Source organism: Bombyx mori, chromosome 7 (genome assembly GCF_030269925.1).
Source record: "Bombyx mori chromosome 7, ASM3026992v2".
In the NCBI taxonomy this organism is placed as follows: Eukaryota; Metazoa; Arthropoda; class Insecta; order Lepidoptera; family Bombycidae; genus Bombyx; species Bombyx mori.
This window is the reverse complement of record NC_085113.1, coordinates 12,573,681-12,588,415: the sequence shown is the minus strand read 5'-3', so window position 1 is coordinate 12,588,415 and position 14,735 is coordinate 12,573,681. Positions and strand designations below refer to the sequence as shown.

General features: G+C 36.0%; 1 protein-coding gene across 1 annotated transcript; it reads left to right on the top strand.

The window, feature by feature from the left end:
* The first annotated feature begins 11,794 nt into the window (after positions 1-11,794).
* LOC101744077 (small ribosomal subunit protein mS26) lies at positions 11,795-13,683 on the top strand. Its single transcript, XM_004925726.5, has 2 exons — positions 11,795-12,584; positions 13,396-13,683. The coding sequence occupies exons 1-2, from the start codon at positions 12,117-12,119 to the stop codon at positions 13,564-13,566; spliced, it is 639 nt and encodes a 212-aa protein (XP_004925783.1). The 5' UTR covers positions 11,795-12,116; the 3' UTR covers positions 13,567-13,683.
* The last annotated feature ends 1,052 nt before the right edge of the window (positions 13,684-14,735 follow it).

Genomic DNA, 14,735 nt, shown 5'->3' with positions numbered 1-14,735 from the left:
TCACATATCTTCAAAATTGTGATTTGCAAATTACGTAATTATATCAATATAAATAGATAATTGTCTTGTCCTTTTTTAGAAAATGTAAATCAACTGTCGATTTTGAACACAGAGAACCTAGTAGTAGACGATCCTATACCGTCAACATCATCAGGTCAAGTCAGTAGTTTAACATACTATTCTGTACTTGACTTCTCTAGTGATGATTCTGTACGAGATCCATGTTATGAATTACCGAGACTTCCAATCACATCAAGTTCAAGTACTTGTGATGAAATTTCAATGAACCCTAATGTGTCTCCAAAAAATAGTATATGTACTATAAAAAGAGAAAAAATAAATAAAACGTAACTTAGGACAGGCATACAAAACTTTAAAAGGAAAATGTATATCAGATCGCACTATGAAAAAAAAAAATATTAGAGAAAAAACAAAAAAAAAGCCCGCTGAGTTTGTTTCGCCGGTTCTTCTCAGGACTGTGGCTTTTTTTGGAACCGGTGGTAGAGTTAACATTGTTATTTATATTTTGACATTCAACAAGTGTGTTATACTGACATCTAAGTTGAAATAAATGATTTTGAATTTGAAAGAGTTACCTGTTTGCAAAATGAAATGTAAAGAACGTATACCATTAACTGATAGGCATGCCATATTTACAGAATATTGGCAAATGGGGTCATATGCAAAAGATCTGCATACTTGGCGTCATTAATGGAAATTCAAGATAAATCTAAACTAAGAATACGAGCTATTGAACCTGAAAAGCAAAAGCTTAGAATGAAGACATAAAAATACTTTTTTACTGTGCATGGTAAACGTGAACCTATCTGCCGAGGATGTTTAATGAAACCGTTAGATGAAAGTGACAATTTTATAAAGACAGTTGCTATGAAAAGGAGATCATCCATAGGGGGGTCTCAAACTGATGATATAATATCTATACAGCCATTACCCATATCCATCGAGAAAAAAAATGATTTAATTTCGCTGCTCCCTTTAATACTAGATATTTTCCATGAAGTCTTCCCATGTTGGAAACTTTACGAAATACTGATCCAGATATTTTAGAACTCGATGAAGAAGAAGAATTTTAATTATTTATATTTATGACTTATATTATTATAATATATATCTTAATTGTTGATCTTTTTCACTTAACTCATACTATTATTGTGTTCCTTATAACTTAAGTCATCTAATTATTAAATAATCACATTTACTTTAAAATATTTAATTTTAATAATAAGTTAGTGTTATAGACTTATAAAATTCAAATAAACATTATTAAGTTTGTTAATGTATAAGATTCTAAATAGTTTTTTTTTAATTCCTGTAAAGTAGAGTTTTTTGACTTATGTGCTTTAGTCTGCTGACCCTAGCAGACTAAAGCACATAAGTCAAAAATTTCAATTTATTTTTTATTACATCATCGGTTTACATTTTGCTCAATGCACAATCTGACTAAAGCACATAAATCAAACTCAAGTATTTCATGGCGTATTCAAGCGGCGTTCTGTATCAACCTTATCAAATCCTAATATAGTCAAACGAACTAAAAAACATAACTGGACTTATGTTCTAAGGAACACCATAAGTACAAAGTTATTAACGTAAGAAGTCTGACTTATGTTATAAAGAACATCAAAATGTAACATTTCTTTAGAGAAAGTGGTTACTTAAAAATATTTATAACGTAAACAATACTTCGGTAAGTGGTTTTAATTTACTAATGTTGTCGATTGTGCACAGTTTTTTGGTTAGTTTTGTGTGAGTGCTTAAGTATTTTAATTATTTAAGATGAATATTCAAAGAGGCAAGAAATTAGTTGAAATGGCGTCATCCACTAATCTGGAAAGCAATGAAGGTATATTTTCACATATCTTCAAAATTATGATTTGCAAATTACGTAATTATATCAATATTATATCATTATAAATAGATAATTAATTGTCTTGTCCTTTTTTAGAAAATGTAAATCAACAGTCGATTTTGAACACAGAGTTCTAGTAGAACCTAGTAGTAGACGATCCTATACCGTCGACATCATCAGGTCAAGTCAGTAGCTTAACATACTATTCTGTACTTGACTTCTCTAGTGATGATTCTGTACGATATCCATGTTATGAATTACCGAGACTTCCAACCACATCAAGTTCAAGTACTTGTGATGAAATTTCAATGAATCCTAATGTGTCTCCAAAAAAGAGTATACGTACTATAAAAAGAGAAAAAAGAATAAAACGTAACTTAGGACAGGCATACAAAACTTTAAAAGGAAAATGTATATCAGATCGCACTATGAATTAAAAAAATTTTTTGAGAAAAAACAAAAAAAAAAGCCCGCTGAGTTTGTTTCGCCGGTTCTTCTCAGGACTGTGGCTTTTTTTGGAACCGGTGGTAGAGATAACATTGTTATTTATATTTTGACATTCAATAAGTGTGTTATACTGACATCTAAGTTGAAATAAATGATTTTGAATTTGAAAGAGTTACCTGTTTGCAGAATGAAATGTAAAGAACGTATACCATTAACTGATAGGCGTGCCATATTTACAGAATATTGGCAAATGGGGTCATATGCAAAAAGATCTGCATACTTGGCGTCTTTAATGGAAATTCAAGATAAATCTAAACAAAGAATACGAGATATTGAACCTGAAAAGCAAAAGCTTAGAATGAAGACATAAAAATACTTTTTTACTGTGCATGGTAAAGGTGAACCTGTCTGCCGAGGATGTTTAATGAAACCGTTAGATGAAAGTGACAATTTTATAAAGACAGTTGCTATGAAAAGGAGATCATCCATTGGGGGTTCTCAAACTGATGATATAATATCTATACAGCCATTACCCATATTCATCGAGAAAAAAAATTATTTAATTTCGCTGCTCCCTTTAATACTAGATATTTTCCATGAATTTTACATAAGTCTTCCCACGTTGGAAACTTTACGAAATACTGATCCAGATATTTAGAAGAAGAAGAATAATAGAATAAGAAGAAGAATTTTAATTAAACATTGAGTTGTTATTTATATTTATGACTTATATTATTATAATATATATCTTAATTGTTGATCTTTTTCACTTAACTCATACTATTATTGTGTTCCTTATAACTTAAGTCATCTAATTATTAAATAATCACATTTACTTTAAAATATTTAATTTTAATAATAAGTTAGTGTTATAGACTTATATAATTCAAATAAACATTATTAAGTTTGTTAATGTATAAGATTCTAAATAGTTTTTTTTAATTCCTGTAAAGTAGAGTTTTTTGACTTATGTGCTTTAGTCTGCTGACCCTAGAAATAACAGTGCTATTGTGTACGCATAGGTATATCGCACCTTTAGAATTTAAATGGGTTACCTAAATATTACAAAAAAACATTTTTAGACTTTATAAAACTTATAAAAATTAATTAACATCAGTTTACAAAATTAAATTTTTAAAATTCTAAATTACATTTAAATTGTAAATCAAGCACAGACTACGCTTTTAGGTATGCGCTTTAAGGCTTAAAAGCTTATGTATTAAAATCGAACCGAAAAATTACAATTCTTCAATTGCATATTTGGCATTTACCAAAAAACAAGAATTTCTGATTATGCCACATCAATTCTAAATGTCTGACATGGTTCCCATCTTGAATACTACTGGTAGGATATGTAGCCCAAACACGTCGGTATCTTCACCCAGTCTATTTCAATACCGAAGGTTTTATTAAAATTATGATCCCTTACCCTTTAAGACATCACTTTTATATTGTGTCCCATAATATAGATTTCAGCGCACGCTTTAAATCAAAAAAGTTTTAGGGGCTCACATATCTTGGCTAATAAAACAGGCGCTTAGTGGAGAACCAGCCGAAAAGGGTTCGGACTTGAACAAAATACACCCTTCAATTCATCCAAACACGCACAAAGGTTTGATCATTTTGAATTTAATTAAAAACATCCATTGTACATGATAACACTAATCAACTTGGTGTTTTGCATAGTAATGATACATTTATTTCTAAATCAAAATCCATCCAAATCGTTTTTATTATTAAATATCACACATTAATTTTTCACTGCGATACGAGTTAGAAAATCCGAAGAATTGTATTGTATTATTTTAATCGTCGTCGAGAACAATCACTTCATCGGGGGCGATTGGCTTGGGACGCTCATTTCCACTAAACGACAAAGATTTCTTAAACTCAGGCTTTTTAGAAGTTTGTTTTGTTACGGACGTCTTTGTTATTGTTAGCGAAGACGGTAGCTTGCTGATAGAGGCACTGAGTTCAGGGTTGGTCTTCGATATCGGCATGTGCTTCTGCCTTTCAGCCAGCTTCTCTTGTAACGTCTTCCCTGGACTGATTTGCTGATGCGACAACGCATGTTTGGGGTGGAGGACGCTTGCCGAAGCAGCTGCCATGTTACTTGGGGCAGGCAAAGAGCTGTGCGTTGTGTGCGTGCCAAAGTTCGATAAATTAGATAAAGACGCGGGCAATTTCGAAGGGCCACCACCTACGTTCAGGGCTACTGAAGTAGGAGCCAGTTTTGCAAGAGAAGTACTCACAGACATCGGCGTGGCCTTCGTTACGGTCGGCATGGTGCCGCCTAACGACTTGCTAGTGACAGGTTTCGACACTGAAGGGTTGGTAAATCTGACCGTAGACTGTTTCGGTCCCCGTTTCTGTTTCTTCACTGGCGGTAGATACGACGAGAAACTGTTCTCTAGAAACTGTCTGTAGAATTCCGCTTGAAAGGAATTCTGAAGGGAATTGTGTAACGAATTCTGTAGGCTGTAACCGGCTAGAGCGCTCATGTTACTCAAATATGATAACGATAGTGCCGCCGCAGTCTGTTGCGACAGCATTGAGTCGTTTAACACGGGTAGATAATTTTGGAAGGCGGCTGCCATTTCCTGGGTGGACATCTTTGGCAGCCCTGATGCGGACGTGGACGGTGCCGTTGCTTTCTGATCGATTTTCGGCGGATTTACTGTGACTAAAGGAGCGGATTTCACCTGCTCCACAGTTTTAGCGGTCTGTTTCTTTGGCGCAGCGTTGCTTTTCTCTAAACTGGCCATAAACGCTTCATATTTCAATTTCTGTTTCAATTTCTGACAGTATTTTAAACTTAAATCGACTAGATTCGTATATTCCTCATTAACAAGTTCCGTTGTAGCTAATTTATAGCCGTCTACTAGTAGATTAGTGAATTGTTTTATGTTCGGTTGCTTTTCTTTCTGCACCCTCTGATACGCTCTATGAATGTCTAGCATCAGACTGTTCAAAGCCTGGCGTTCGACCTCGTTACTCCTAAGATCCGGTTGCTGGCTGAATTTAAGCAACTGACCTTTGAGGGACTGAACAGAGAGGGAGAACGCTTGTTGCGCTAATTCTTCTCTATCAGAATCGCGTAAATATTTCTTATCGGCATCAGGTATTCTTTGTAAATGCAAACTCAAATCTAATAACGTTTTATGATCGTCAATCTCTTTTAATATCTCCATGGTGAGCTGCACGGACCGGCTCATGTGAAATGCAAATCCGCCCGGCCTTTCAACTTCAGACAGAGGTATCTTCCAAATATTGTTAAAGAAGTTCGTCTGTCTCCTCTCACTAAACAAGCCTCCTAGCTTCTGACCGGACCTTGACGTAAAATTCAACAACATCAAGTCCCTGCATCTCTCAATGTCCAAGCCTCTCTTACAATAGAAGTGGTAGTGAGCTAATCGATATATCGCTTTATAATGCTGAGGGAATCTACTCGCACAATCTTCTAAAGCGTCGAGACAAAATGCTGTGATTTTTGTGATCTCCTCCTCAGACAAAGGTTTAGAGGCATTCGCTGAAGCATCGCTGTCTCTGCTCGAGTCACTACTACTGTCTGAGGAAGAGTCGCTCGAACTTGAATCAGAGGACGACGAAGACGACGTTTCACTTGAACTTTCGTCTTTTTTCTCGATTTGTGTACTAGGCTTTTTTGGTTCTGAATTTTTTTCGGGCCTGTCGGTTTTTTCTTCAACTTGCATTTTCTCCCGAGAATTTTTTTCGTCATTAGCCTCAATTTCTTCACTTTTCAGAGGCGATCCCTGAAGCTTCTCTTTCGTAGGCGTTAATAACATTTTATTAGTATCAGGGACCGTAACCGCTAACGGTGCAGTAGAATTTGACACTATCCTTTCCGTATCATAAGATGCCGACCTCCGAACTTTGGCCGCTGCAGCTTCCATTTTGAGCCTTTTAACTTCGTGCGTGTCGTCCTCCCCGGAATCGCTCACGGATCGTTTAAGAATATTCGCAGCGTGTACTGGTTCTTTCGGTTTCAATTCAGATTCAGTTTCAGAAACACAATCTTTTTTAGGTTTCTTAGAAAACGGCCCCTTTTGCCATTCGTCGATGCAAGCTAAAAACACTTTCCCAACCGAAGCCGGTATAGGCTTTTTGTCGTGTTGCTCTATGTATTTAAGAATCGACGCGTGAATTCTGTAATGAAATTCAAGAACTTCAATACATAGATGGCTCGGTGTGTTGTAATTTATTTTCAACGGATAAGTGGCTTCAGTCGCCTCCAGACTCCTGACTCCTTTCATGTAATAGTCAAGATAAACGGACGGTGGTTTATTGCGTTTCTCGGCCACCTTTCCCAGCATATAGTAGTACAGCCATGCTTCGACATTCTTTTTGTCACCGTCCTTACTGTTATTCAAATCATTCAGAACCGTAATGAAACATTTTTGTGTTGTATCCAGCATTTCTTCTTTTTGCTTCTCCAATGATTCAAAGTCCTCCATGCTCAATGATTCGCTCGCTTGTTTCAATAGTCTAGAGCAAAACGAATGTACCGTATACACGAAGATACCGTATTCGATCCACAAGTTACAATGTGTGGGGTCAAGTTCTAAAGCCCGTTTGAAACACCGTATTATAGCTTTCGCCGGATTCAAGAATTCCCTTTCGTTATGCAAATTCTTGCACGAGTTCAGTAATGTTTCTAAATTGACGGATTTAGCGAGCGCTATCTCGGCCCATGATTCTAAACGATCGTTGTTCACAACAACATCCAGCATGTTATATTTGACAGCCATTTTACCATCATCTTTCTTAAAATAATAGTCCCCCAACAAGAAGTAAATGTCCCGCATTTTGTACGGTAAAGTGGTCGATGTTATTCGTACTTTATCTTGTAAGCCTTTTATGTATTTCTCGACTTCGTGCACATGTTTCTGTGGATCACATTCGGGCGGAAGTAATGCTAAAATCCGTAGGAATAATTGTTCGGTATCCAATGTAATGCCCGATATTTTACCCTCGAGACCCGGAAGAATCGGAGGCCGAAATATTTCGTACAGTTGCTGGGCCCTTTTCCATTCCAAATTATGTGGGTTTGCTTTATGGTCTACGATGTATTTTACCCTCGACTTTTTTCCTGGATGAGCAAACAAACAAAACACGCATTGTTCCATATATTGGCATATCTGCTCCAACGATTTAGCATAGAGAGGTGAGCGTAAAAGAGGAACCACTGTATCCAAAATGAAGTAAAGGAGTTTCCCGTCATTCCTGCAGCACCAGTTCCTCTGGCCTAAATGTTCATGTGCAATAAACAATAAGAGCAAAGGTGTAGGGACTTCATAGGCCAAGATCTTATCTTTATCAAATGGTCTACCTCTACCTTGATCTTCTTCTCTTTGTAAAATGTAGTACATAATTATCCAAGGACTGACTGTATCAAAAGGCATTTCGGTTGTGTTCGTCTCCACTTGATGACCAATTATCCTGATGAGGTCTTCCAAGCCCTGACTTAACTCAATGTGAGAAACCGTTTCCAAACAATTGAAGCCTTCAGTCTCAAGTATATGCTCCATGCAACTGAGGATTTTAACTACAGCCAAAGTCCACTTATCGTAATCAGATGATCCAGATGTGTATCTAAAATAATGTTTTAATGCCTCATGAAGACATATCAGGGACCATTTAAAGCATTCATCAACTTTTTTCAAAGCCCAATACGAGTCTAATATTAGCGATAGTTGGGCAGCAAAGTCCAGAGACATTTCATCTTCTTGAGTTTTAATCATCTTCTTGCAATGTTCAAAAGAATCTAAAACAATTGATAACACTTCCTCATAGTTACCTATATCGTACAGATCCATCACCGTTGTAAGTTTCTTGTTTCTTTCCAAGAAATCGATAGCGTCCAAAATTTCTGTTTCATTGATGGTCTGTTTAAATGTAAAGTTTGTGACAGTCAAACTATATGTATCATGATGTTCACCCATTGCATCAAATTCATAAAACAATTGATATAGACACTCCAAGGTTTGGTCATCACATTTGTTCAACGTGTGAATGTGTAGTTTCACCCAGAGACTTCTAAGCATCAGCTCTAGGCAATCTGTGCTTGGAAACAAATGTGGCTTATATGTGAGAAACATTCCTATTGATTCTATGACATTGAGGCCATGACCTGGTTTTTCTTTAGTATCATCACCACAATTTAATTTATCATTAACAGAAAATTCCTCCACCAATATATTGACAGTAGTGTAGTGTAGTATATCTTCTTGATTATCATCAGTACAAGCCGGTGTGTCAATATGTGTGCTGTAACATTCATTGGCATGTATAAATATTTTAGGAAGATTATTGGGCCACTTCAATTTCCATTTCTCCGCAAGTATATTCAAGTAATCCTTTAATAAATCAATTACATCATGTTTTTTTTCTGTATATTTTTTTATGAATTCATTCACATCCTTATTTTCATTCTCTGAACCAAAATACTCTACATCTTTTACTTCCATTATTGCATCTTTCTCTTCGAAAAGTTTCTCAATATCATTAATGCCTTCTGTGGGGCCTTCTGTGTTTTGATTTTCGCTTTTTTGTATGACTTCTGGTGTCAAATAAAGCGGAACCATCTTCCTTAGAATATCATAGATGTTTTCATCTGTTTCTTGTCTGTTTGCTGTTTTTTTTCTGCCTGATCTTCTTTTTTTACACCACTCCCATTGCTGCAGGAAACTGAGCGAACTCCCTCTTCTTCTTACCGGTTGTTTCTTTTGAATTTTTGATTCTGTTTGTGTCTCTGTTGTCTGTGCCTCAGCTGCAGTGTCTGATGGGACTATTTCTACATCACTTTCCACTTTCTCTGTATCTGTTGTGGCCTTGTCTTTATCAGATAAATCATTGTTTTCAGTTTCAGACATATTTTCAGTAGGTTTCTCAGTCTCAATGTTCACCTCATCTTCTTTTATTTTAGGTTCAGTTTGTTCAAGTTCTTTAGGCTCTTCACAGACTTCCATAACTTCCTCTTCTTCCCTTTTTTCATAAGTTAATTCAATAGGACATACATAGCTGTATGAATTATCACTTATATACTTATGCATGTGTACAAGAGATTCTCCAACCGCACTCCAAGTCATACTGGTTATTGGTTTATTGAGTTTTAACAAAGGTATGACATATTTAAACTTTTCTGCTTTTTGTTTTTCTATAAACGATTCGTGGATATCTTCAGCTTCTTTCAGCAAGATCTCAGCTTTCTTCTCATCAATTAGTTCATCATTTTCCTGATCCCACTTGTAAATCGGATTTAAATATTCCATAAATCTTCTAATGTACGGATATTTTGTATAAATATGTTTCCGATATGACAGACCTCTCAAATACCCGGGATCAAGCTGCAGAGCCTCATAGATAACAGCAATACAATCCTCCTTGAAGTCAAGACCGAGTAATAGGGTGACTATCTTGTCCAGACAGGGCCAATAACGGGGATTACGTTCCACGCCATGTTGAAATGCATTTAAGGCCATTTCAAACCGCTTACCCAATAAGCATAGTTGCCCTAATTTATTCCAGAGTGTTACATCAGTGTCGTCAAGTTCTGAAGCAGCACAGTAGGCATCTATAGCCGCATCTGTCTCGCCTGAAATACTTAGCATGCTTGCCAAATTTTTGTAACACACATATTTTAAATTAAATAGAGGACTAGTTATCTTTTCCCCTTGGGCTGGCTTCTTGATGTCGTATAATACTTCGGTGTTCAGGAGATCCTTTAGAAGTTGTGTGGCGTCGCGCACATTGCCTTTGCGTTGCAGATCAAGAGCTTTCGCATATTGTTGCAGCGCAATCTGTTCCAAAGCTTCTTTGGTTACTTCCTCTTCGGAACCGCTTTCCTCCTCTGATTCATCATTCAGAGCACTTATTTTAATCATTTTATGTGGATCTTATTTGTTTACGTTTGCAGCAAAACGTACACTGCTTACTTCAATAAACCGAATAGTTCGTCCTTTAATTGTTAAGTTTATCTACCGAGATTCCTAAGTAAAATTATTAATATATATTCAGACACGTTTTTATTTATCTGTGTTTCGGTAGATCGTTCTTATTATGGACCAAAAGCTTAAATATTAGGTGTATTATTTACGCCAAAAGCCGATTTCAAAATAAAAGAGATTTTTACAAAATTATTATTATTACCTACACTATGACACAAGCCTCAGTGTCATTGTTTTGTCTATTGTAATAACAATAACTTAAATACGCAAAGGGAATATGGACCCACAGGCAAGTTTCTTGTTTAGTGATTCGACGATTAATTTTAGAAAATGGTAATTAGGCTGATTTGAAGTTGCTGTGACCTATAAGGTAAATGCTCTGTGTACTTGTAACAATCGGTTATATTACTTTACTATTTGTAAGCATCCATTTATAAATTTGGTTCCACTCGCTGAAGTATGAAACCCATGCGCTGTCTATTTTCAGTCTGAAAATGGCACCTGTAACAGAGAAGTTGAGAAGTGCGCATTTGGGATGGTATGGAGATGTCATGAAACGAATTGAAAATGAGGTTGGTAAGAGAATGTAACTATGAATGTGAACAATATAGAGAAAGAAGTAGACCTAAAAAGAAATGGATGGATTGCGTGAGACGATATGTATAAGAAGGGACTGAGCGAAAAAATTGTACATGACAGAGGAATATGGAAGGAGAAAACATGTTGCGCCGACCCCAGGTGACTTGGAGAAGGGGAGGAGAATTATTTTTTTATTGCTTAGATGGATAGACGAGCTCACAGCCCACTTGGTGTTAAATGGTTACTGGAGCCCATAGAGATCTACAACGTAAATGATACCTTGAACCCATCTTGAGCCATCTTGGCCTCTAAGGCCTCAAGTATAGTTACAACGGCTACTCCACCATGTAAACCGAAACGCATTACTGCTTCACGGTAAAAATAGGCAGGGTGGTGGTACCTACCCGCGCGGACTCACAAGAGGTCCTACCACCAGTAGTGATAACCAGAGTTAAACAATCGTGCATTCCAGTTTGAAAGGTCGGATAACTATGAGTTAGACTGTCAGTTGTGAGTTAGTGTATTCAGTTATGAATAGACTTGAGACTTCGACTTCTTTCTTCGACGAAAATTGTTTGCTTATAGGTGGAACCATTAATACATAAAATAAGAAAATTATATTTCATTGACGTTTAAGGGCGTCTGAAGGGGAAATGGCACCATACTAATTGTCTGACAATGGGTATCTACTATTTTCGTATGGTACAGAAGAAAAAAAATGGGTTTTATAAGTTAACGGTTTTATAATGTAACGACGGTCTGGCAGCCATGGGCTCAACACTTTAACGAGTAAGCTTAGTGATCTTTTGGTCTTATCACAGCAATCGTAAATTACACTTCTGATTCAGAAGACGGGGTAGTAAATAACCGCCGTCGCCCTAAACATGTTTTCTGGGATCCTCTAGATCCACTCTGGGTACTTTTTCATTTTTGGGTCATGACTTATTTTTCTAAATTATTTATTGATGAATACGGGCATTTACAAAACTTCGCTACGATATTATTTCATTCATTGAAATCAATTTAGTTTCAATTTGGTTTTTGTTCAATAGACATAATTACACAACAAAAGATTTGACTTGATGGCCTTTGTTCCCTTTGCCTGTTCAAGTGGACAACAGAGAATAACGAAACTTCAATCAAAGATTATCATAAAAAAAGTAAATAACCTTACACGCAGTTGTTACAAATAGTCCTAGTTCTAAGAATTCGCGAGGCAGATATTCGAAATCATAGTCTTCGATCAGTAAATAATGTTCTCTCAAAGCTCTTACCTCAAACGAACGATACCCTTATTTATACAAACTGCCGGCGCCCATAGGAAGCCGAGATGGTTACCCGTAGCAAAAAGCAAGGTCTACCGTATACCAAAGCGGCCAACGACCTCCGAAGAAGAGCGAGTAGAGCTTCTGCGCCTCCACAACAATTACAAGACACAGATGAGGGCAATTCGGCGTTTCTACCACGAAGATATGATTAAGGAAAAATCCACAAAAGACAGTGCTAGTTCCGAAATGTCTCAACAGCTGGAGGCCGACGAATGGGCTCGATGCTTTGAGTTGAACGAGAAGTGGAACGCGGAGATATCTGCAGCACGAGAGGAACGGAGAAAATTGGAGATTGCGAAACTAGAGGAATACACATTGGCCAGAATGGAGGCCAAGGACAAAGAACTACAAATAAAAATTAAAAAGGCTTCAGAAAAAATTAGGGAACAGAAGGTATTTTGTTTTTATTCAATTAATTTAAATTTAAATCCAACAATTAGCTTGTATCGCATTACATGAGTTTAGTCGTCGTTTAAATATACTACTTTTATCAACAAGTTACACATTGTATTTTGCAATAGCTTTTTATATTCATGTTTTATATTTGGACTTAAAAATATTCATTTATTGATGAAGTAAAATTTTTGTGAATAATGGATATAAAATGTTATTTGAATAAAAGCAGTTAAACAATTCTCTCAGGTTGAGTCCCATGATCTCACCCACACAAACAAAGGTGAAGTAAAAACAGCCCCTCAGGGCCATCGGTAGTTATAAATAAAACACTGACTAGTTTCCATACACTCATACTCAATCTTGTTCAAGATTCATATTCAAAATTCATAATTATCAGAAGTAAGTTCATGTAGACCGAAAGTACTTAATAAAATAATTTTACTTTATTCAATAAATACTAAAAACTCAAAATTAAATAGAATAATTCATTGAAATATTTTATAAATGTTAGTGTTAGATGTGATAAGAATTCAACCATAATTGCTGATTCCTGAAGAATTAAATCAATTTATGTACCACATTGCCTATTTGGATTGTTACTGACATTTTGAAGAAAAACAGTATTACTATATTAATTGTGAATAGCTAAACTAAACAAAAAAAAGAAAAAATCGGATGACATCCAAGTAGAATAATTATATATCAGTAACTCCTGAAAAATCACAAATAATCATCACAACATCATCAAACTACTTATTCTAATCTTTTAAATGTAAAATTATTAAAACAAATTAAATTTAATTTTCAGGAATTATCCAAAACATTCATCACACCTGAAAATTTGGATGAAGCCATAGACTTAGCTATAGCAAATCCTACTGATTATAATTACGCTATCGACATGAAGGGAATGAAGTTTGAAGGGCGAGACACTATTATATCATATCCTAAAGAAGATAAAAATGTAGCGGCAAATTAAAATTGTTAATTTAAATTTTAATGTATATAAAATAGTTTTTAATGAATTGTTACTTTACCAAAAAGCCTTAATTTTGTTTCTCACAACACTGAAGTTTTGATAAAATGTTAACTGCTATATTATGTTATTACTTCAAAAATTTGTGTGAATATTGATTTTGTAGGCAGCGGCTTGGCTCTGCCCCTGGCATTGCTGAAGTCCATGGGCGACGGTAACCACTCGCCATCAGGTGGGCCGTATGCTCGTCTGCCTACAAGGGTTATAAAAAAAAAAAAAGATATAGTACTCACTATTTGCTGTTGATCAGTAATTCATTTTGATTTCAAGGATGAGACAGCTGCTGTACTGTAAATATTGAGACTATATCTCAAGGTGGGTAGTGGGATTTAGGTTGTTGTAGGCTCCGGTAACTACTTAACACCGGGTGGGCCGTGAGCTTGTCCACCCAAATAAGCAATAAATAAAAAAACGCTACACATTCAAGAAGATTTCCTACTGTATTATGGATGCCTGAAGTATGTATTCAAAACCAAAATAAATACATATCGACGCTTGAAAGGCAAACATGACTAAGCGACAATAACTGCTTTGTACATTAGTGACAGACAATAACCATATTCGATGCGCAAAAAAAATATATTTCTAGGTCTATTAAAACAATTTCAATCCTACAACTACTAGCTAGATTCTACTACAGCTAGATTCGTTAAAATAAATTTTGAATTCAGGTATTTCAACTTTAAATTAGTCTACTGTAAAGTCCACGCATTGTCGTTTAGTCACGTTTGCCTTTCAAGCGTCGATATACACAAAATATCTTCAACAACGATAATAACTCCGACCACCAATCGAATTTCAGTCTTATTGTAGAGTAGTAAGGGTCATTAACCTTAGACCGATACGGCGACCAAACCTAATAATAGGTCTATGCGACAGGCCACAATATCTTCAACAATGATACTAACTTCGGCCACCAATCGAACTTCAGTCTTATTGTAGAGTAGTAAGGGTCATTAATCTTAGAGCGATACGGCGACCAAAACATAATAGGTCTATGCGACAGGCCTGCACTGCGGAGACCTACCAGACTTCGCAACCAGGTCAATAGGCAATCCGCAACCCGAGGAGGCTGGCGAACAGGATTCAGACTCGTATACCGTCCTTTTTTT

What these genes read in the sequence shown, in the direction of transcription:
- LOC101744077 (XM_004925726.5), top strand. Translation starts at nt 12,117, where the DNA reads ATGTTCTCTCAAAGCTCTTACCTCAAACGAACGATACCCTTATTTATA. An exon ending in AAAAAATTAGGGAACAGAAG is followed by an intron (nt 12,585 to 13,395) that starts GTATTTTGTTTT and finishes TTTAATTTTCAG; the next exon opens with GAATTATCCAAAACATTCAT.